General features: G+C 39.2%; 1 protein-coding gene across 1 annotated transcript in view; it reads left to right on the top strand.

The window, feature by feature from the left end:
- The window catches only part of mrpl13 (mitochondrial ribosomal protein L13), an 86,036-nt gene extending 68,580 nt beyond the window's left edge, over positions 1-17,456 (top strand). Inside the window, exon 7 of the mRNA XM_048595523.1 lies at positions 16,687-17,456. Coding sequence (XP_048451480.1) covers positions 16,687-16,711 — 25 coding nt within the window. The 3' untranslated portion in view covers positions 16,712-17,456. The remainder of the gene's footprint in view (positions 1-16,686) is intronic.
- Positions 17,457-24,828: the final 7,372 nt, after the last annotated feature.

Here is a 24,828-nt window from a genome sequence, read left to right as displayed (position 1 = left end):
GAGAGGGTGGGTTGAAGGAATATAGGAATCTGTAAACCCAGAGTATGAAGCAGAAATCACAAAAAAAAAGACTAATAACCGGAGTATTAGTGCAAGCAATAAAATTATCTAAAATTCAAAAAGGAATGTTCCTGCACGACTGCATTTTCCTGCAATTCCCTCCTCCAGATTGTTCATTCATTTATCTTAAATGTTAACACTTGTACTAAGCTAGCAGCAAAAATAATTTGCTAATTAGCTAAAGAGAGCCTATGCTATTATCTCACAGTGTCATACACAACACATTGAGCAAAACTGCCTCCTCGCAGTAGAATAAGATATTATCCATAATCCTTTGTCGTTGGCAATCACTCGCTGATGAGTATGATTGTTCATCTAGGAAATTCCGTGTCACTGGTAATATGTTCTCTGGGTCCTTGCGTGCCTGATTAGCCTGATCCTAGAGCTGCATCTCCGACCACGCATTTGGCAGGTGTTTCTGGGAGGTAGAATTGGTCCTTGGCCTTGAGATTATTGACTTTTCTTTCTCCATTTCCTTCTCATGCTTTCTCTTGCTGCTAGGTCTTTCTCAAAGAAATATGTCCTTTCATACAGGAGTTTCCTCCAAGTCGGTTTCTTCTGAATGCAGATTTCCCATGCATTGACGTTAATGTTGCGTTTCATGAGGGAAGCCTTTCAGGAGGTCTTTGAAACACTTCCTTTCTCATTCAAGTGACTTCCTTAAGCTCAATGAAGAAGATTTGTTTTCGTTGTCAGAAATTGGGTATCCTAAGCATGTGGCCTGCGCAGCGGAGTCGGTTTTGAATGATCACGGCCCTGATGTTGATGCTGGTAGCTGTTTCAAGGACTCTGATGTCAGTATGCCTGTCCTCCCAGCTGATGCAAAGGATTCATCTCAAACAGCATTAATGGTATTTCTCAAGGATCTTGAGGTGGCAACTATAACTGGTCCACGTTTCAGAGCCATATATAGGAGCCATATAGAAGAGAAGCCTGAGACACAAGGATTTTGGTATCAGCCCTAATGTCAACGTCGTCAAAGCCTCTCATCCTTAGGCATTGCAGATTGGATGCAATGTTGAATCTCCACATTGATGTCAGCCTTGGATGAGAAATAGCTTCCCAGATAGAGGAAATGTTCTACATTTGGGAAGATTCCTCCATTGATCTTGACCTGGGACAGATTGGTATAGGATTTGAGTCTTCTTGAGGTTAAGGCTGATACCAATTCTTTGGCATGCTTTTGCAAAGGCATTAAGTGAGGTTTGAAGACTTTCTTCTGAGAAACAGAGAAGACATTATTATCCACGTACTGAAGTTCCACAGTGAAGTCTATGTCTTTTTACTTTTTGGATTTCAACGGGTTGAGATTGAAAAGTCTTCTGTCCATCCTGTAGACAGTGTCTACATCACCGGGAAGTTTGTTCTTGACAAGTTGAAGACTGGTGGTGATGAAGATGGAGAAAAGGATAGGGGTGATGATATATCCCTGTCATGACCTGAAGGATTCTGTCATATTGTCATTAGTGAGGACTGTTGCAGATACCTCATTGTGGAGGAACCAGAGGATGTTGATGAATTTCGCTGGACAGCTGGCCTTTGACAGGATCTTCCATAGAACTTCCGATTGATTGAGCCACTTGAGTGATTCGATGATCCCCGAAGCAATGCCATCAGGACTTCTCAACTCCTGGCATGGTCACCCTAATGGTAAGGTCAGAGGGAATGAACCAGACAAAGTGCAATTCAAAACAAGTCCTCAATGGCAATCCAGGTGGAATGTACTCATGTGATACTGATACTGAAAATGGGTGGAGTCTATAGCACTAAGTCAGGATTCCTTGCCACTGAAACTGGATCGATTTTTTGTTTGTCAAGTACAGTTTGTCTGCTCATGTGCAACAGCATTCCCACGTTAAAAGATGTCTCACATAAGGCACCTACCTAGACTAATTCGATCTCCACCCCACCCCACATACAACACAAGCCGTACGACAATTGCAAGAGCTGACAGGCACAGGATTGTGAGATCTGGAAGTCCCTAGCTTCAGACTGGAACATAGGCAGTCGAATTTGACTCAGTCATTTTGCTGTTGGAACAGGAACAGGACAGCACACAGCAGCTTTCTTCACAACTGAGCAGCCGTGTTTAGTATCCACTCTGCTTACAGTGTGTGGTGAAGAGGCAAGAAAAGGTGCCTTAAAAATAGTCTACTCCACCACCAACCTGACTGGAAAATCGCATCCAGTAGGCTCATCTACCAACACCCTGAAAACCAAAGTGAAACTCAATGCTGTGTAGATGTAGATACCCTCATGGACAATGAGCAAAACAATCTAATGGAATAAAGAATTTCCCATGTTGACTGTGATCTCAGGCACTTCAAATTGATATATCTTTATTCCCTTTTTTAAACATAAATGCATTTATGTTTAGCTCCAAGATGTGGACTACCTCCAGGGGTGTGATTAAAAAGCACCCTTTAAGTCTGAGGCTGCAATGAGATCTCATTTGTCTTATGGTACCTTCATTGTAAAGGGAGCATCTATGAATTTGTGAATCATAGAGAACCTTTCAGATCTCTGTGGATATTTCCAAATGTGCTACTATTCATTACTAATAATACATGTAGAAGTTTTTGTAGTCACATTGAATTGCTTTGACACTCGTGTTTTTATCCACACTGTTTTTATGCTTAATTTTCACGGTATGGAGACAAAAGCTGAGCTGATAAAGGGAGAAACCAACTCTTAAGCAACCTGTATTCAAGCAATTTGTTAAGAAAATATAAAGGAATAGGGGATAAGAGCCAAATATTTACAAAATGCTATTCCCTACTCTGTGCAAATTCCTATATGACCTTTTACACCACTCATGAGTCAGTCTTACTAATGTTACAGATTAACCTCATGTTTTGTGAATTTCACAGTGGTTTCGTTAACCAGCCTGAATTTCTACTATTTGCTTGTCCTGAATAAATTGGTTGCAATCTTGAACTAGCTCTAGAATTCTTTGCTGATCCTGTTCAACTTTTGAGTTCCTTCTTCTCCCTTAAAATGCTCATTAAAGCTTGTCTCCATGGCCAGGCTTCTGATCACTCATTTTAATATGGTTTAGTCTTAAATTAACATCAATATCGCTCTTGTCAAATGCCTTGGTATGTTTTAATACATTAAAAGTGCTACATGAATGTAAGTTGATGTTGTTGGAAAGCTTGAGAAAAAGATAATTAGACCAATAATTAAACTTGGAAGCTTCGATATAGGAATAATCACAAGGAGTTAGGATTATTCAGTTTGGAGAAATGTAGTCTTAAGGGACATGAGTGAGGTCTGTAAACTATGATGAGATTGAATCTAATAGGAACAAGCAGAAGTGAAAAGACTATTGTCTGGCTGGTTCCATTAGCATGGGATTTTATATTTATGATATCTGGGTGTTACAATTCTCTTCCATTTTTATTTCTCTCAGCACTTATCTAACGTTTTGTCTCTTAAATTATCTGATACAGTCACACCTGCTCTCCCACATTCTCACCCTTACTTTACATTGTGCCCTATTGCCGTGAGTTGTACTACTGTGTTTAAACATATTGTCTGTACTTTAAGTGGTTCCATGTGCTCATTTCTTCCCCAGTGTAAATATTCCCACTTTTGCAGCCTATTCTCATAATTAGGGCTGAATACTATCTTACAGTGCCTTTCTTATAAGGTGGTGACCAGCTTTGTACACACGCATGTGAAACTGAAACAGTGATCTGTAGAAACTCCGTGTCACTTCCTGAAATTTGAATTATTCCTCTGGCTGTACCACCATGAGATTTGACCTGTAGTGATTGTGATTGCTGCTGACACATACTAGGCTAACGATTCCAGTACTATATAAACCAATGTACCCAAATCACTTTCCTACAGCATAATACTATTTGGCTTGTTGTCACTGTTTCCGTTATCATTTCCTTTACACATACTCAAATTGTGATTTCAGCCCAGTCCTTAGGTCAATGCATTTCATTTTCCAGCCTCTTCAGTTTTGAAGAAAATACATTAGACATGAAACATTGACTTGCTTTACTGGTTTAGTGGTGGAATTCTCGCCTGCCACACGGGAGGCCCAGGTTCGATTTCGGGCCAATGCATATAGGGCGGCACGGTGGCTCAGTGGTTAGCACTGCTGCTTCACAGCGCCAGGAACCTGGTTTCAAATCCACCCTCGGGCGACTGTCTGTGTGGAGTTTGCACATTCTTCCCGTGTTTGTGTGGGTTTCCTCCCACTGTCCAGAGATGTGCAGGGTAGGTGGATTTGCCATGCTAAATTGCCTGTGGTGTTCAGGGATGTGTAGATAGCTGGGTTGTAGGGTGATGGGTCTGGATGGGATGCTCTGAGAGATTGTGGACTTGTTGGGCTGAAGGGCTGTTTCCACACTGTAGGGATTCTATGATCTATGATTCTATGATCTATGACTTTGTTTCTCTCTCCATAGATGCTGCCAGACCTGCTGAGATTCTCCAGCACTTCCAGTCTTTGTTTCGGATCTCTGGCTTCCATAGTATTTTGCTATTACTCAAACGTCTGTCTAGTTCCTTTTGTATTTAATCTACTTCCTGTTGTTTTCAGTCCCATCCAGTTTGAGTTAATCTACAAATGTAGACAGATTTAGTTTCTATTTTGACTTCCTAGTGTTATTTTTCACATGGGTAGCACGCTGGAAATCAAGCCCAGCTATTCCTGGAATTGTCACAAAAGATATGATTTTAAAAGTTACAATTTTAAAAAGTACACAGACTTACCCAATTTACCTGTCAACTTAGGTTAAACAAAAACTTGGACCAGGTTTCTGTATTTTACAAGAATTACTATTTATTACAAATAACTAGGGTCTGTCTGCAGGTAAACAATCATGAACCATTGACATATAACTCTACTAGTTAAAACTCTAAACCCCTTATATGCACACACATACAGACAGACCAAAACAGGAACAAAAAGCACTTGTGTGCGGAGGGAAGGACTGAGAAAGCAATTCAATGGTCCCTGTTCATTGGGCTCGCTGAGATGGTCCTTTTGGCTTGTCAGCACATGCTTCTCCGTGATGCTTCTCCAGCTTCTCCTGCTTGTAGGAAGTAAAGATTGTTTGCTTCATACTTATAAAATCTCTTGCTTACTGGTTAAGACACCAGTTATAAAAAGAATCAGACTTAAGATGTTTTTCTATGGCAGATAACAGAGACAGCTGCTGTCCCTGTGGAAAAACGATGTCTTCTCTCTATATCATTCACTGCTTCAAGCTGTTCAGCTTACTGGGAGCCAATTAAATGGTTGTTTGTGGGTAGAAGGTCTTTGTCATTCATAACTGGTCACTAGTCCACAAACCAATCAGCTATTTGCTGCCAGCCGACCTCCATTTGAATATAGTCCTTGGCTCCAGCTCATCTGCAAACTGCTTCTACTAGTGGCACGGTGGTATAGTGGTTAGCACTGCTGCCTCACAGCGCCAGGGATCTGAGTTCGATTCCAGTCTCTGTGTGGATTTTGCACTTTCTCGCCGTATCTGCGTGGTTTTCCTGCAGGTACTCCAGTTTCTTCCCACAGTCTAAACATGTGCAGGTTTGGTTGGCTGGCCATGTTAAATTGCCTATAGTGTCCAGGGTTGTTTGGGCAAATGGAGTAGCTGTGGGAATTGTAGGGTTACAGGGATAGGGTAGGGTCATGGGTCAGTGTGGATGTGATCTGTTGAATGGCCTGTTTCCACACTGTAGGGATTGTATGATCTGTGATCTACTGCTGGAATCAGCCTTGTGTAAACAGCACTTGCAATAAGTGTTGGGTTACTTGCTTTTAAAAGTGCAACCTTCCTTGGTTTTCAAATCAGTCCTTTTCCCTTTTCAGTCCACAATTAAAATTTCAGAAGAATAAAAAGATCAATAATTTTAATACACCATATAGGGCAGTAACCATTGCTCCTCTGAGGCACCCTAAAAGTTACCTTATTTAATACAAGTCCACTTCCACATTTTACCTTTCTTTGCTTCGTCTATTTCAGCTGAATTACAACTTGTTTCAGTCGAAATCCAGCTATACAGGGCCTTGCCAACATGTAAGCAGATTTCCTCAGCCACATTTCATCAGAATCTCAGCTGGAATCAAAATAAGTATTATCTACTAATCTTCACCTGTTTATGAGATTTGTTAAATCTTCAAAGAGCTCCAAAGTGATTTAACTAACATGATTTCCGTGCTGGCTATCTCTTATAGTTCTGTATTTCTCCACTTGATTAATCATTTATTCCTTTGGGAAAGCTCCGCAGGTTTTGCCCTGTCATAAAAGTACAGTAACTTTAGTTCCAGAGAACCATAAGGCTGCTCTGTCATTAGAGGGAGACAACTGATGATGGGTTTAACCTGAGGGTCACCATGCCTCAGGTGAGGGGAAAGGTTGAGAAGGCAAGACCTTCATGGTGACCTCAGTTGGTATGGGAATTGAATGCATACTGTTGGTGGCTTTCTGCATTGCAAACCAGCTCTTCAGCCAACCGGGTTAACTGACCCCCAGTTATCCTGTATTAAACACAGGTTAATTGGTGTGTAAGCCCTGGAGTTATCTCTTTGACAGATTTGTTTCACATGTTCCTTTTACTTAATTCTGAGACACCCTTCCCATCTTGATAGATGCTGCTGCAGCCTACCTTGTTTCATTAATGGCATTTCCTTCCTTACGTACCTGCAGCTGTAAGCCCCTGTGGTTCAGGGACTTGGCTTTCTTTAAAGTCATAGAGTTATACAGCATGGAAACAGACCCTTCGGCTCAACTTGTCCATGTTGACCGGATATCCTAAACTAATCTAGGCACATTTCCCACCATTTGGCCCATATACCTGTACACCGTTCCTATTCATGTACCCAGCCACATGCCCATCATCTCAATTCAGTAAGTCACAGCATCACCGCGTACAGAGACAGGCTCTTCGGCCCAACTCGTCTATGCCAACAGGTTTCCTAAACTTTACTAGTCCCATTTGCCTGTGTTTGGCCCATATCCCCTCAAAATCTTATCTATCCACGTTCCTGTGCAAGTGTTTTTTAAATGTAATTGTACCCACCTCTACCACTTCCTCTGGCATCTCATTCCATATATGCACCACCCTCTGTGTGAAAACGTTGCCTCTCAGGCCCCTTTTAAATCTTTCCCCATCACCTTAAACCTTCCACATTGTAGGGATTCTATGATTCTAAATCCTCTAGTTTTGGACTCCCCACTCTGGGAAAATGACCATGGCTATTCACTTTATCTACGCCCCTCATGATTTTACCAACCTTTATAAGGTTATCCCTCAGCGTCCTATGCTCCAGGGAAATAAAAGGACCCAGCCTGTCCAGTCTCTCTTCCTAACTCAAACCTTCCAGTTTTAGTAAGATCCTTGCAATTTCTTTTCTGTATCCTTTCCAGTTTAATAGCAGGGCAAGCAAAATTGTATACGGTACTCCAAATGTGTCCTTACCAATGTCTTGTACAGCTGTAACATGATGTTCCAACTTCTGTATTCAGTGCTTTGACCAATGAAGGCAAGCATGCCAAACACCACCACCTTCTCCACCCTGTCTGCCTGTGATGCCACTTTCAAGGAAATATGTACCAGTACCCCTGGATCTCGCTATTCCACAACATTCTCCAATTCCCTACCATTAACTGTGTAAATTCTGCTCTAGTTTGTCCTACCAAAATGCAAAACCTCACAATTATTTGCGTTAAACTCCATCTGCCATTCCTCGGCCCACTGGCCAAGTTGATCAAGATCCTGGATAACCTTCTTCACTGTCTACTGTACCATCAATTTTGGAATTGTCTGAAAATTTATTAACCGTGCCTCCTATATTCTCATTCAGATCGTTTATATAAATGACAAACAACAGTGGACCCAGCACCAATCGCTGTGGCACACCACTGGTCACAGACCTCCAGCCTGAACAACAACCCTCTAGCAACACCTCTGTCTCCTGCCATCAAGCCAATTTTGATTGATTTAGAATTTAAGTTTAAAAGTGTAAAATGATTATAAGAAATGTTAGAGTTAGATCTGCTGTAGGAGCTCGCAAGGAGTCGTCTGGTGTCGGCGCCATCCTACCAGCTAGCTCTCCCTGGATCCCATGTGATCTAACCTTACTAACCAGTCTATGGAACCTTGTCGAAGGCCTTGCTAAATCCACATAAACAATGTTCACCACTCTGCCTTCATCTATCTTCTTGGTCACCTCTTCAAAAAACTCAATCAGATTTGTGAGACATTATTTCCTACGCACAAAGCCATGCTGAATATCCCTAATTAGTCCTTAATTTTTCAAATGCATGTGGATCCTGTCTCTCAGAATCCCCTCCAACAACTTACCCACCACTGATGCTTAGGCTCACCGGACTGTAATTCCCTGTCAACAAGTCTCTGGCTTTACACTGATTTCACACTGGGTGATGCTAATTGCCTTGGAGAAAGAAGGTTTAAAGGAGCTCAGGTTCTTGTTTCTGATTGTATAAAGTTGATGCATATTGGAAATGCAGGAATGTAGGTGCCAGGCAACAAATAGAAGACTTGCTTCTTGTTAACCACTTTATACTCAAATACCTTGCCCATTGTCATCTCTGAGCTCAGTGATAATTAGCAGCTATTTATACAAAGTTTAGAAATATATCTGGCAATTTGTACTTTGTCAATTAGTAAGCACCTTCAGAAGAAAGATTTCATAAAATCTTACAGCCTGGAGGAGGTCATTCGACCCATTGAGCATGTGCCAGTTCTTTCTAAACTTTGACCAGGTAGTGCCCTGACATTGATCTTCCCCTGAAGTCTTTTTGTTTCATTTCCTTTTCAAATATTTATTCAAGTTCCTTTTGAAAGTTAGTATTGAACTTCCATCCACTGCTCCCTCACGTGGCACGTTCTAAACGAAACAAAATTTGCATCACCATATTAATCATGTTTGGAGTGAGAGCAGGATGGTGCTGAAAGAGAAAATGTAAGAATTAATACAAGTTAATTGTATTTGTCTATAATTCCTATCAGTTGTGTAGGAATTAGTGAACAGCAACAACAATTTATATTTACACAACACCTTTATTGTAGCAAAACCTTCCAAACTGTATCACAGGAGCTTTATCAAACAAGTGTTTATGTGGATTTCCTCCCACAATCCAAGATCTGCAGGTTGGATGGATAGGCCATTTGAAATTGCGCCATAATATCCAGGAGTGTGCAGGCTAAATGGATTAGCTATGGGAGATGCAGGATTACAGTGATTGGATGGGTCTGAGTGGGATGCTGTTCAGAAGGTCTGTGCAGACTCAATGAGCCGAATGGCGTTGATCTACATTGTGGGGAATCTATGATTCTATTCTATGAAGTTCAACACTAAGCCACTTAAGGAGATACTAAGGCCAGATGGAGGTATCTTAAATGGGGAGAGAAAGTAAGCAAAATTTAGGGACGGAATTCCAGAGCTTGGAGTCCGGGTGGCTAAAAGTTATGACTAGCAATGGTGAAATTATTCACCTTGGAGATGCATAAGAAAAATTGGAGGAGCACAGACACTTCATAGGATTGTTGGGCTGGAGGAGGTCACCAAGATTGGGGTGGACAAGCCTATAGAGGAATTTGAAAACAGATGTGAGAATTTTAAACTCAATGATACTTGGATTTCAGGGGTTAAGCTATGAGGAGAGATTATACAAATTAGGCCTGTTTTCTCTAGAATTTAGAAGGAGTGATCTAATAAGTCTTCAAGATGTTGACAGGAAAAAGGGAGATAAAGATAAGCTATTTCCACTGGTTGAGGATTCTAGGATTAGACAGTAGATTCCACAAATGGTAGTAGATGCAGAATGAGTTGTTAATTTTTAATCTGAGATAGATAAATTTTTGTTAAGCAAGGGTACTAGGAATCTGGGCTGAAGGCAGGTATATGGAGCATATAGATCAGCCTTGATCCTTTTGAATGGTGCTACAGGCTCAAGGGGCTGAAAGGCCTCCAACTGTTCCTATGTACCTTAACCAGGAGACAATATTGGTCAGCAAGCAATAATGGAGCATAGGGACCTTCTGCAAGTTATGACACAAGCAGCAATGTTTGTATGTCCTCAAGTTTATGAAGGGTAAAATATAAGTTTGCCAGGAATGCGTTGAAATAGTCAAATCTAGAAAAAACAAAGGCACAAGAGAGGCTTTCAACCGCTAATGAGCTGAGACAGGGCAGAGTTGGACGTGGTTACAGAGGTGGAAACATATGATTTTATAATGACACAGATGTGGTTGAAAGCTGATTTCAATGTTACATATGGAGCCATGATTTTTAAACCATCAGACTGTTGCCAAGGAATGGGATAGAGACAATGATGGGGTAATTTGAGGCAGAGTCAAAAACAAAGCTTTGATGTTATATTGGTCAATTTTACCATTCCACCAATGATGTTTTGGTTTAGTCATGGATGTTCTGCTTACATTGTCTAACTGATTACATCATTTAGTGGAACAGTTCATGTGAAAGGAAGCTAGTGTCATTTAGGAGAAATTTAAGATGCAGATTTGAATTTCATTTGTTTTAGCTCTGGCTTTTATTGCGGGCCAAGTTCAGAATCTTCAGAATGTTGTAAGTACGCTGTTTTATGGGTATATTGTGATGGGATTACCTCAAAATCAAAATGTGGGATCGTGCCAAGATCTTGCTTCTAGTAATTTCTGAGAGAAAGAAGGTTAAATCATCAAAGCTGTTTGTAATGGTAGGTGACCGCTATTAACCTTATTCTGATTCAGTGAACATCTAATCAAAAGGTGTCAGGACTACAGGCTCCTGCTCAGTGATATAAAACAGTGGCTTAACTAAGGTGCCCAACAAACATCTAGATGGTTTTTACTACCTAAAGCCTGCTGCTGTTTACTGACCATATTCAGACAGCATTTGCATTGATAAAGGCTGGTCATTCTGATTCTGATCAAGTCTGGATCACCTTGGTCTTTTTTACTCTTTGTGTTGTGTTCAATAATTAATGTAGGAAATATATGGCTAAGAAATATATCAGTCATATACCAAAAATAAATATTGACAGGATCCCTATGGCCTGGAGTGAAGCTTAGGCAAGGTTTAAAGGAAATATATAAATAAATGAAGGATCAGTTTAAATTGAGCATCATAAAGGATTGTTTTTGTATGAAGGTTGATGAGTCTTCAGAATAATTTGATAGTTAAGACACAAAACGTAGGATATTCAAAATCTATTTGTGCACTCATCTTTAATGAATCAAGGGGTCAATCCACTGTGGATTTAAAAGAAGACGCTTTTAGATTATGTAACCACCAAGAATATAACATATGGAACAGATTTTGAACAGGCCAGTTATATTCCAAAAATAGTAACCACTTTAACATAAACTCTGTCCATTTCTGATGAGAATTGTATTTTGATAAATGATGTCTGACCATGACCAGCATTGCAATGTAATTGCAGCCAGTGGAAAATCAAGTCAAAACCAAATCAAAATATTGCAGTTGCTACAAATCTGAAAATGCTAGAAATACTCAGCAGGTCCGACTGCCTTTGCCTGTCTCTCTCTCCCCCTCTCCCCAGAGTTAAATGTTTCAGGCTGGTGACTTTCTATCTCCCTAAAATAGATTAGAAATGAATTTATTTCACATTCATGTCCCAATGATTGCAGCAATTTACGTGTTTACAGCCTCAGTTGATGTTGATGCAAAGATAAGTAGGGGCGTAAGTTGTGAAATCAATACAGATGCGTAAGTTGTGAAAACGATACAGATGTGTCTGGACAGGTTAAAGGCGAGGGGAAAACTTGCCAGATAGAATATAACATGGGAAAATATTAACTTGTCTACTTTTACTGAAAGAAAAGCAGTAATATATTTATATTTACAGAGTTTTGATCAACAGTGCAGTTTAGGGTTATGGGCGCGGATGGGAAAGTGGAATTGAGGCCACAGTTGGATCAATCATGATCTTATTGAATGGTCATGCAGGCTTGAGGAAATAGCCTACTCTTACTCCTGATCTTCGTGTTCTTGGGTGTGTTTTTCTTCCAGGGATGTGCTGAGGCGGTAGTATAATTTTGGTCATCCACCTTCAGGTCATTCCAAGAAGAATCTATCTCAACCTGGTCTTTCTTATAACAACACCCTTATTTTCTTAAAAAAAGGCATTGCATTAAACAGGTTGTGAAATGAAGTGTATTTTCAATGTCTATAGATAGGACTAATTGTAGATTTATTTTTTTCTGAAGATATTTTGTAATGCAGTGTGCATGTCATCACATCATTTTACATAAAATCAGTTCGTTTGAGCTGACAGTTTCAACAAGAATTTCACCTTCCATGGTTGGTTCCTGGTTCAAAACATAGCACCAAACAGCACCAACTGTAATATAATAAAGTGAATTAAGAAAAAATAATGTTAATCTGCATGAGTATGATCTCAAGGTCCTAAATTTAAACATGGCGAAAATATCGCAGTGATATGTCAAGATATCCGTATTTTCTGTGCTTAACTCCTTGTAGCAAGTTTCTGCTTGTTTCAGTTCAGGGTTGTGCCAAGTTTTCTAATTAACTCATAATAAACAGCAACTTGTATTTTTTGAGCACCTCCAACAAAATAAAATGTCCCAAAGTAGTTCACAGGAACATTAGCAAACAAAACTGAAACTTGGATTAATCAGATGCTAGAAAAATGTTTTTGAGCTCCTCTTTCAATCACAGTTATAGTTACTTCCTTTACTTTTGCATAGCCTCCCATGAGAACTTTCCAACTGTACACTGGATCCACTTCCTCAGTTTTGTGGCTTTAGCTCTTCAAAGGTACCAACATTCTATAGCTCACCTTCCCCACCCACCACCCTTAGGCTTCCACTGTTCATTCCACAAACGTGGGCGGCACGGTGGTACAGTGGTTAGCACTGCTGCCTCACAGCACCAGGGACCCAGGTTCGAATCCAGCCTCGGGCAACTGTCTGTGTGGAGTTTGCACATTCTCCCCGTGTCTGCGTGGGTTTCCTCAGGGTGCTCCGGTTTCCTCCCACAGTCCAAAGATGTGCAGGCTAGGTGGATTGGCCATGCTAAATTGCCCGTAGTGTTCAGGGAGGTGTAGATTAGGTGGGTTAGAGGAGGATGGGTCTGGGTGGGATTCTCTGAGGGTCGGTGTGGACTTGTTGGGCCGAAGGGCCTGTTTCCACACTGTAGGGATTCTATGAATTCTATTCTATGAACATTGCAGGGAGAGGCACTCCTGTCTTCAGTGCATTTAATAAAATGACCTAGAGATCAAAAGTTGGAAAATCCATGAAAACAAGTTAATGGAGAATAATAAATTCATAACCTGTTTTGTATCATATTGTCTTAAATTATAACAAGGCTGAACAGACTAGATGCAGAGAGGATATTTTTCCTGTTTGAGGAATCTAGAACTAGGGCATCACAGTCTCAGATATGGGGAAGACCATTTAGGACTGAAATGAGGAAACATTTCTTCACTCAAAGGGTAGTGAACCCACGGAATTCTCTAACACAGAAGACTGTGGAGGCCAATTCACTGAATATATTCAAGAAAAATTTTATAGGCATCAAGGGGTACGCGCAGAAAGCGGGAATATGGCACTGAGATAGAGGATGAACCATGATCAGATTGAATGACAGAGAGATCCTGCTCCTTGTTTCTATACACCAGTACCTTTTCTTTTGTTACTGATCCTTATTTGCAAACAAGGTTAGCAAAGACAAGCCATTGGAAAAGAAAAACCAATGTCAGTGAGGAGCAAACAGACAAACCATTCATTGTAGACATGAGCATCAGTCAGACATAGGGTTGACAATCTTTGGTTTTATTTCCCTTATTGTTTGTTATGTTTTTACCAATGCAACAAGAATTCAGTACAGAAAGAGAAAGATAGCCAATTTAGCAACTAGATCAGTCTGAGTAGGTAGGTTATGCTGACACCAGCTACCAAGATTTAGGGTTGTGTGTGTGTCAGGATCGCCTTCGGTTTTATGTAAAAATTTAAACCTGAATACACAAAACAAACTGTAAATACTACAGATGCTGGAAATCAGAAACAAAAACGAAGCACTGGAAATAGCAGATCTAGCAGCATCTGTAGAAAGCAAAACAGTTGTGTTTTAAACGGAATTTGATTCTTTAGTTTTGTAGGTTCATAAATGTAAATTTGCAACAAAAAGTGAGGTTTGAAGAATTTTGAGGAAAACTTCTCAGGTAAGTAGAGGATGGGTTAATAGAATGAACAAAACAGGTGGAAGATGCAATTTCACGTTTGAGAAGGAAAAGAAAATTGAGCATATGCTGAATGGGAAGATATTGAAGGGTGTGGGTATGCAGAGCCACTTGGTTGTTCAAATACATCAATTCACTGAAGGTATGACTACAGACACGTAAAACCATAAAAAGATCAATCATAAATAAGGCCTTACAGTGCAAGGGTAGAGACAACCTGTTATTTTGTAAAAGAATGGAATGTGATTTATTTTTACAATTTGATATAATCTATATACAGTACATTTTAGAATTAGATACTTCCATGGAAAGAAATGTGGTCTCATGTTTAACACTGGCCAGAAGGAAAACCAGAGGCTTTGTAAGTAGTATACAATACTCTTGGCTATATGCAAACTTTTCAAACACTGACACAAACATACAAAGATTTTTATTGTAAACAGATTGCAGAAGAATTACAAAGAATTGTAGTCCATGTTGATTATTGTTGGATATGTTGGTGTGGTGGTTTGTGACTAGATCGCTGTAAACCAGAAGCCGGTTCATATGCACATTGACATTCAGTTACTTATTCTTATTTATTGTGCAGCAAGTTACATAATGTTACTTCCCTTATTTTAAGTGTATAAACCATTAGCTCAATATAACAGTTAGTCTCTTTGATAACACAATCCAAAGAGATGGTCACAAAATGGCAATGACACTGAATGAGTAATTCAGAGACCAGTTCAGGGACTGCCACTGTGATTTAAATTCAATTAATTGTAGAAGAAAATGTGGAATTGATGGCTACTCTCTGTAATGCTGACCGTAAAAATATCGTCAATTGTCCTAAAATCCTTTATGGTTCACAAATGTAATACTTTTCTGATGTGGCCAAGATGTGACTCCAGACCCACAGCAATGCGGCTGGTTCTTAACTGCCCGAATGCTCTTAAAAAAAAGTACATTCAGTTCATGGCAAATGCTGACCCTCACAGTTAGGCTCACGTGCCATGAAAGAATTAAAAATAATCATTACGTTTACTGTATCTGCAACAAAAAATGAACCAACCCCTTGCCCATTTTATCTAGTGTATTAATCTGTTTGTCATTGTTTGGATGATAAATTCCAAACAAATGGCACAGTTCAATCAATGAATTTGAGAGTAGATGTGCAATCATGATACCAGTGATCAAGTGAAAGATCATGGCATTCCAAGCTCCAGAACAAGTCACTTAGCTGAGCATTTCATTGGATGCTTGCTGAGGTCAAATATCGGTCACTGACGCCTTTTGTTCAAAAACCAACGCCTTCTAAAAGACGCTTGGCACCTTCGGAATTCAACCAATAAACAAAGAAACCTCCTCAGGACCGTGATCCAGCCTCCACATTACCAGCTCAGTCTTGTAAGGGCAGCTGTGGCATAGTAGTAATGACCCAGATAATGTTCTGGGAACATGGGTTCAAATCCTTCCATAGAACATGGTGAAATTGAATTCAATAAAAAACATTTGGAATTAATGGTGATCGTGTAAGCACATTCAATTGTTGTAAATACTCATCTGGTTCACTAATGTCCTTTAGGGAAAGCAATCTGCCATTCCTGCATTTCTGATCTGACTCCAGACCCATAGCAATGTGGTTGACTCTTAATTGCCTGCTGAAATGACCTAACAATTCACTCAGGAAGGGCAGTTAGGGATGGGCAATAAATGCTGGCCCAGTGAGCAATGCCCGACTCCCACAGATGAATATTTAAAAATCTTAGCTTCAATGCTGGCTGATGATTGTAGAGCTTTTCTATAGAGGGAGTCCCTGGTGTCCTTCGCTTTGATCTTCTATGGTGCAAGCCACAAATTCTGTCCCCCGCACTTCTGAGTGGGTATCCATTGTAAAGGCTGGTTTCCCTTCCTTTCACTCGAATCACAGTCAGGGTGCACCTGAAAACCTAGTGAATTTTAAGCTGAGATAACAACTCTGAATTTTAAGCTGATTGTATTTCAAATGGTTACTTTAGTTAATTCCATTTCCAAAATTTAAGTTTGGACAAAACTCTTAAATTTGTAAACAATGTGGATGAATCATCGTGTGCTGAATTGACCCTGCACAAAAAAAAAACTAGGACCCATTGGAGCTCTTGCTATATAAAGTGGGCTGGTTTCCATTCACAGAAGGAACTGTGCGTGACCTCAAACAGAGATAGCTAAGGGTGTCAAGAACACTTAAAATTGAGTTCATAGTGGCTCAAGATGTACATTTTAATTTTTACAGAAACAGACCTTAATATTGTGAATATTAGGCTGTAATTAGTGTCTCAATGAATTTTTTTGAAGATTGTTTAATGTCATGACTGCATTAATGCTAAACAGATGGCCTTTTAATGTTGGATAAAATTCCACTCTCTAATTGTGAGTTTTTCTTTCTTTTCAGACCTGATGACTACAGAATGAAGTGAATACATTCCCAAACCAGGGCAAAGATAATCCACAGAGTTATTTATTTTTCACAATGTTGGTTTGAATAACTAAAAACTGCTTCATTCTTTTGGTCTATCTCTGACATTGATCTTATTTGTTGAATTCTTGTCGGAAAATTATTTGTTTCAAAACTTCAGTTGCTCAAGTTTTGTTTAATAATCAAATCAAAGGATATGGAAGAAAAGCATATAAATACTTTGCAGGTTCAAGGCAGGCTGATGGTGAATTCTTCCTGGAGTCATAGTATTACTTGAAGTTTTGTTCGTTTTTTGGATGTATCTTTGGCAAGGCCAGCATTTGGCACCCATTTCTGATTTCCCTAGAGAAGGCTTACTAGACTATTTCAAAGAGCAGCAAAGAGACAACCACACTGCTGTGGATCTGAAGTCATAAGAGGGGCTTAAGTCATATTTGAGTAAGGATGGCAGATTTCATTCCCCAAAGGACAGGAGCCATTCAGCCCAATCCCTATTTGCATGGTCTGTAAACATCAGCAAACACTTCCCAGCTTTCTTCATAACAACCTATTAGCAGGTCCTTTATTCGTATCTCTGTTTTATCTCATTTCCCCTAATTATGTTGTTGATCTCAAATACTCATTGTGCTAGCACGTCCAATATTCTCACCACTCTCTGGGTAAAGAAGTTTCTCTTGAACTTACTGTTCTGTTTATTGGTGATTATCTTATATTTAAGAGAAATAAATGAAGAGAGAATAATCTGAGTTGCGATCTAATTGAATATTTTACCATGGTTCCAATAGATACTAAAGCTCCCTGAACAACTCATCCTAAAACATGTTTACCACTCTTACTATACCACAGCAGACATCACTATACCTCTGTGAACTTGCCACATTGTGATGGATTTTGTAATTGGGACCCATGCCTACAAGAAGCTTAGTTACAATCTATCATTTGCCTTGTAGGACTGTTTGAACAAACAGAAAGAACAAGAACTTGCATAGCTTCTATCTGGGCAGTATTTGAATGCAATCACCATGGAGCCATCCAGACCTCCCTTAATATATTAGCTTATACAACGTAATTGTAACCACTTAAAAGAAACATTTTTTTAAATTGAACCTGATGGTTTCTTGATGACAGCAATGCTTGAAAAAGTTGTGCTGTCACATGAACAGGCAACACAAAATCCTCCAAAAAGGTTCCTGTAATCCTGATTCAACAATTGGTGATTAATTCTGCGGTTTGAATTACTGCATGCTAACCATAGAGAAGCAGACAACTGCTGTCTGGGAGAGACCTAAGGAGAGAGCTGTGGTGTGAAATTTCACCAGTGGTATGCAATGTAAATTTTAGGCTCATGCAAAACCCTGAGGTTTGCCGCTTCAACAATTTCTGGCATCAACGCCGAGGTCTATCGTAACTAACAGCAATCGTTCATGAGCTGAGAGGATGGGCTTCAGAACTTTTCGATTAATTCTGGAAAGAGTCCGACATTCTCACTCGGTTCACAAGACTGTGCGGCTGTAACCAATGACAACAGATGGGGGTACACTTTAGGGTGACAACCAGATCTACGGTTTTCCTTTAGTCGGCACAGACTTTCTTCAGTTCTTCACAGTTATTTTGTGTTTCAGCTGTGGTACAGTGGGTAGCTGTCCAGCCTCAGAAGCAGAAAGTTGTGTTCCCCAGTTCCACTCCAGGAACATGAGCACAATAAACCAGGATAGCACTTCCGGTGCATACAGAAGGAATGCTTCCTTGTTGGAGATGAAATTTTTTTTTAGGATTCAATATTAAACCAAGACCCAAAAAGAGCAGTAGTGTCGGTGAAACTAGGACCAGAGGGCATAATCTCAGAATAAGGTGTTGCACATTTAAAACGGAGATGAGAAGGAATTTCTTTTCTCAGAGGGTAGAGAATCTGTAGAATGTTAAGGCTAGATCATTAAAAATCTAACTTGAATATACTTAATCAGTATTGGAATCAAGGAAAAAGGAAAATGGAGTTGAGGATTATCAAATCTCATTGAATTAGGACAGACTTGGTGGGTGAATGATCTACATCTCTATGTCATCTAGTCTTACTGTCTTTGGAGTCAAATAACATGGATTTATTCCATAGAACAGTGGCTAAAAGTATGAAACATGTGTTTTAAATCATTTTTCTTTTTGAAACCATAAACTCTATCTTGAATTTTCCAATCATTTGAAAAATTTGCTATGTTAGCAATCATAATTTTGCTGCAGCAGGGCATTAACTGTCTGCTATTCTTTAGATGAATCTTCCATATTTAGGTTGCTGGCAGTGCAAACTTACAAGTGAGGAAAACTGGGCATCATGGACCAGAGTGAACAGGGAAAGCAAATGTGCATCTCCTCAACCATTCAAATGAAAGATTGTGAAAGTAAAATTCATTGCAACAACTGAAGTGTAAATTAAAGCTGATGGGTTCATTGTCAAATCAGAGGAATAGAGAAAGAAATAAAGATTGGAGCGACAGTGAGAAAAAGGCAGACAAACAAATTGATTTTTTTCTAATTTTCCTTTTAAAAAAAATCCCATGCAATTAAAACCTGAAGGAAAGATTCAATACAGAATAGTTAATTTTCAGTTTCACAGAGGTTAACAGATGGTAATAAATATAACATCTTCAAAAGTGGACTGAAATGGACAACATTTCACAAGTAGACCATATCCATCATGCCAAATAATGCAACTTCACACCATTCGATGCATGTAAGTTGTGACAGACACAAAGATGCTGTTTTTGTGACACTAACAGCAGAGTAGCATAATGGGTAGCAAGGCGTCCCAAGTCAAAATATGCATTTATGCATAAGCGACAGCAAAATCCATTAGCTTAACTATTATAATGACAGTAAAGTATCAAGACAACTGGAAACAAATAAATTTATTGCGTTTTGTTTAAGTTTCATATAATGTAACTTTGTAAAGAAAGAAGACCTGCATTTATTTCTTTTTCTCTTTAGGGCCCCAGTAGTGCCCTTTCTTTGTTTTCTTACTCCCCAAATCACCCATTTTATATATGTATTTATTTATATATGGTGAGGCAGTTAAAAAGACACCATTGTGAATAGACTTTATCATATATTTGCAGTTATATGGGGCCTTTCACAAACAGCAGCCATTCCAAAGTGCTTTACAGCCATTAAGTACTTTTGAAGTGTAATCACTGTAGTAGTTTGGGAAACAGAGCAGCCAATTTACACACAGCAAACTCCCACAAACAGCAATATGATTGTACCCTGATATTTTTAATATTGTGAATGGACTTATATTGATTCGATAATTATGGTACTTTGATAATTCCACAAGCTGTTTTATATTTTGAGCTTGATAGCTTCAATTGAGTGGAACGGCAAACTGATGATTTCACATTTCTTTTTAAGCCTAATGGTCAACTTCACTGCGTAGAAGAGCTTTCTCCTCTGCCTTGGGTAACCACATAAAGAATGAAGTGCTTACAGTCTTGGCACTCCAGAACATGCAGGAAGGCAAAACTACACAGAACTCTGTTTGCTTCTTCACAGTGCATGAGTCATAACATCATCAGTTGCAAGAGTAGTAAAGTTTGCAACCCAGGACATATTGCTTGAAGCATCTCTGTTTTGTGCAGAGGAACCTTGAGTGTAACTGAGAGAAAAATCTTAAAAATACATAGACCTAATATCTCAATTTATTTAATTTGTTTGTGGCTTTGGAAAGTACCAATTTTCCTCAAAGGTTTGATTTTCTAGTACTTTACAAAGCAACGTATTTAAACAGTACATTTAATACAATGAATTGACTGAAGGTGCTCACAGCTGTACTATGAAACAAATGCTGATCCACCGAGGAAAGATTAGGTCAGATGACCAAAAGCATGGTTAAAGAACTAGGTTTTAAGGAGTGTTGTAAAATGGGAAACCCAAGTGGGAGAGGTGCAGGGAGCTTGAGGTTTAGGCAATTGAAGGCACGGCCAGTGTGGCAGAGTAATTAAAATTGGGGATGTCAGACTTAGAGGAGCACAGATATCCTAGAGAGGTGTGAGGCCGGAGGAGATTACAGAAATAGGGAGGAGTATGTCTGGAGGGATTTGAAACTAAGGTTGAAAATTTTAAAACCAAGATATTGCTTGGACTAAAGCCTATATAGGTCAGCAAGCGCAAGGGTGTGAGTTAAGACACAGGTGACAGAGTTTTGGATAACCACAATTTTATGGAATGGAGAACGTGGAAGATCACCCAGGCGTTTGCTAGTATAGTCGAATCTGGAGGTAATGAAGATATGAATGATGGTTTCAGCAGATAAGCTGAGACGGGTGAACTTGGACGAGGTAGAAGTAGGCGGTCTTAATGATGGCATGAATCATGCTCATCTCAGGATGAATGTGACACTAAGGTCGCAAACAGAATGGTCTAATCTCAGACTTTAGCCAGGGAAATGAATGGAGTTGGTAGATCGGGAGCGAAGAAAATCAAACTTATTTTTAAAAACCAGTTATCATTGTTATTAACAATTTACAAATTGTGCTTCAGATTCTGCCATTAAACAGGAAATAATCTTAGGGTTTCCATTGAAGAAAATAGCTGAATGAAAAAATCTGAATCAATTTAAATAGGCTGCACAAAAACCTATTTTAACACATGAACATGTTTCTTCACCAAATTCCAAGCTGTATTTATTTGTAGTTATGATGAGATCCGAAAGATGCATTAGAATGCTTTTCGCATCAATTCAATAAAGAATATTCTATTCTATTCTGTTCCTTTTATTAACATTTCTGTTTGGCACCAATTACTAATGGCATTTGTAAAGTTTCAGCAGAATATTTTGTGCTCAAGAACTTTGATCAGGAGACTGTGTTTGAATTTTGCAATCCACATTACTCAGTAATGAATGGTATGAAAGACATTAATATTGTCATGTCTAGTCTGAAAATTCACTCAATGTCAGCATTAGCAATTTTTAAATTGTTTTTCATGCAATTAGTCAACTTTTGACTTTTAATTTGGCACATTACTAGGCTTTAATGCGCAAGAGTCCAGAAGTTTGCCTAAAAATGTCCAACATGTTCAATGCTAGCTTTGTTCACGCTCAATGGTTGCATTTGCTCAGTTTCCTTACATGAGCAAAATAATAAATTAGACTTATTGTTGTCATAAACCGATCATTCAATGAGACATTTCCAGTTCACAGTGTGCCAAGGTTCCAAACTAAGATTAATATAAAGAGTTAGAAACCCACATTGCACTGTTTTGTATCATTTCACGTTACCAAGATATTTTTGTCACTCCCAATACCTTAGCAGAGGAAGTCAAAATGACACATCTGAACCTAAGATTCTAGACTTTAGGGGGTTGATTTGCAGGTGACAGAAATAGTATTAGTTACCTCTCCATTAAACTACAATTACAATGGATTGTTTGAATTTTTTTTAAGCTGTCGTCAAGTGGTTGTGAGAGCAGCTGATACACTGTATATGTGAACAGAAGACATCCACAGCCTTTCCCATTTTATTTAATTGTTTGCACATTTAGAGATGCCAATCAGAGACAAAGCTCGAATGTTCCAGCTGTAAGATTCTTGAAGGCACTTTGCAGAAGACAGACTTATTTGATCCCTATTCAATGGTTGTTGGTAGTGAACACAACCAGATGTGCAGTCCTGACGAAGGGTTTCGGCCTGAAACATTGACTTCCCTGCTCCTCGGATGCTGTCTGACCTGCTGTGCTATTCCAGCTCCACATTTATTGACTCTAGCTTCCAGCATCTGCAGCCCTTACTGTCTGCAGATGTGCACATCATTTGAAAATGCCATTCAGAATGTTTTTGCTGGCCAAGGTATGTCCATTTTGGAACTGAAGTTCACAGTTATTTCATTTGAAATCTGATAGCGATGGCTTTTATTTCAATGAATAAATCCGGCCAGACATGTCTACACTGTAACCTATCCAGCCACACTGCATATGGGGATACAATCTGTAATCAGCAAAGAAAACCCAGAAAAACAAAACTTGTGACCTACATTTAAGAGAAATATGCAAGATTCCCATGGTATTTAAGAACCAGTATGCAATACTTTAGGATTCATAGGTATCCTAATGCAACGTTTATTCTGCAACTAACACTTAGACGCAATATCTTTTGGATGTGCCACTAAAACAATACTCTCAAGTAGATCTTATTCATAAACATTTGTAATAGGCCATTCCATAAGGTCATGGCTGATCTGATTGTGGCTTTTCTTGCCTGCCCCACAACCCTCAACCCCCTTGTCAATCAAAAATGCATACAACTCAGCCTTGAATATTTTTAATGGCCCAGCCTCCAGTACTATCTGGTGTAAAGAATTTCCAAGTTTAACAAATGTTAGAGAAAAGAAATTGCTACTCATCTTTCTTAAATATTAGACACAATTTTTAAACAGTGCTCTTAATTCTAAATGCCCTTATCAAGGGTCAACATTCTCTCAACATCTACGCTGTCAAATCCACTCAGAATCATATGTTTCAATAAACTGCCTTTTCATCTTCTACACTCCAATGTGAATAGGTCTAACTACTCAATCTGGTGATATTAGACAACCCCTTCATTTTAGGAATCAGTCAAGTGAACGTTCTCCAGACTGTTCCAATGCAATTACATCCTTTAAGTAAGGAGACCTAAACTGTACACAGTGGAAAACCCCAGATGCAATCTCACTACAGCTCTGTGTATCTGTAGCAGAATATTCCTACATTAATTTCTCCATGCAATAAAGGCCACCATTCCATTTGCCATCCTAATCACTTGCTGTACCTGCATGCTAGATTTTTGATTCATTTAACATGACACCCAACTCCCTTCTTAGCACAAATTTATGTAGACTCCCTCCATTTAAATAATATTCTTTTCTGTCAACACGGACAACCTTAGATTTTCCCACATATTACACTACCTCATTTGTTTTTTTTTGCCCACTCACTTAACCTATCTATATCCCTTTGCAACCTCTGTTCTATTCAATAACTATTCATCCCATGGCACTCTTTCAAAGAACAAGAGCATTCTCTCTAATGCCCTGGCAGGTATTTATCCCTCAATCACCATCCCTAAAAGCAGATTATCTCTTCATTATCACAATTCTGTTTGTGGGTCCTTTTGATTAACATGACCCTAATTTGGGACAGCAGCACTTCAAAATTACAACACAGGAATGTGGTCAACTGGTCTATGCCTTTCCTGACTTTATCAGCCTATCTTCGTAGTCTATTTGCCTACCTCTCTAATTTGTACTGAAAGGCACATGAACTGTTTGCCTCAATTACTCCCTCTGGCAACAAGTTATCCATTCTCTGTGTAAAGATATTTCCTGAGTTCCCAGTTTGATTTCTTGGTGATCAACTTACATTGATGAACCACTGTCTACTTTATTGAAGTTTTTAACCGTTTTAATGACCTCTATTAGGCCACCCCTCAGCACTTTTTTTCATGATACCAATCTTATGTTCGGTGATGCCAAACCTATCACCACTAGCTTACTGGTTCTTCTAAGAATGGTGGGACCAAAGGAACTAAAATGGTAAAGTTCCATTCAACTATCTGAGGGAAGAAATTTCAAGTCCACATTTACAAGGAACTGCTTTACTTTGCAAGAAGGAAGACCCGGTGATTTAGATAGCCATTCTGGCCTATGGAAGAGGTTTTAATGGAACTACATTAGCCACCAGGTTTGGTCATGCTTTTAATGGTGCATTTGTCATGGCCCTTCATCGCAGAATATTGGGTTTGTAAAAGTGCACTCCCTATATTCTGACTGCATCTCTTCAGTACTCTTGAACTCAACATCTACCTTGCCAAGCACCAAGAGATTTATGAAGGAAAGAAAGAATTTCACAAAGGCTGAAGCGACCAATTATATAGAACAAGGTGATATGCCGCAAGGAACTTAATTTGTTTGAAAATTCCAGATGTTGGAGCATCAGAGTTCCAATGCCCCAGGATTATCCCAGGGTTTGAGAAATATGGATTTTAACCCAAGAAAATCATACGGTTGTCAAGAGAAACTAATTTCCCTTTAATGAACAACAATATTCAAATAAAAGTTGCACAAACATTGGACAGTAGGGACTTGGTTAGGGCAGGGA

This window comes from Rhincodon typus, chromosome 4 (genome assembly GCF_021869965.1).
Source record: "Rhincodon typus isolate 14 chromosome 4, sRhiTyp1.1, whole genome shotgun sequence".
Taxonomy (NCBI): domain Eukaryota; kingdom Metazoa; phylum Chordata; class Chondrichthyes; order Orectolobiformes; family Rhincodontidae; genus Rhincodon; species Rhincodon typus.
This window is presented reverse-complemented; position numbering and strand designations above follow the sequence as displayed.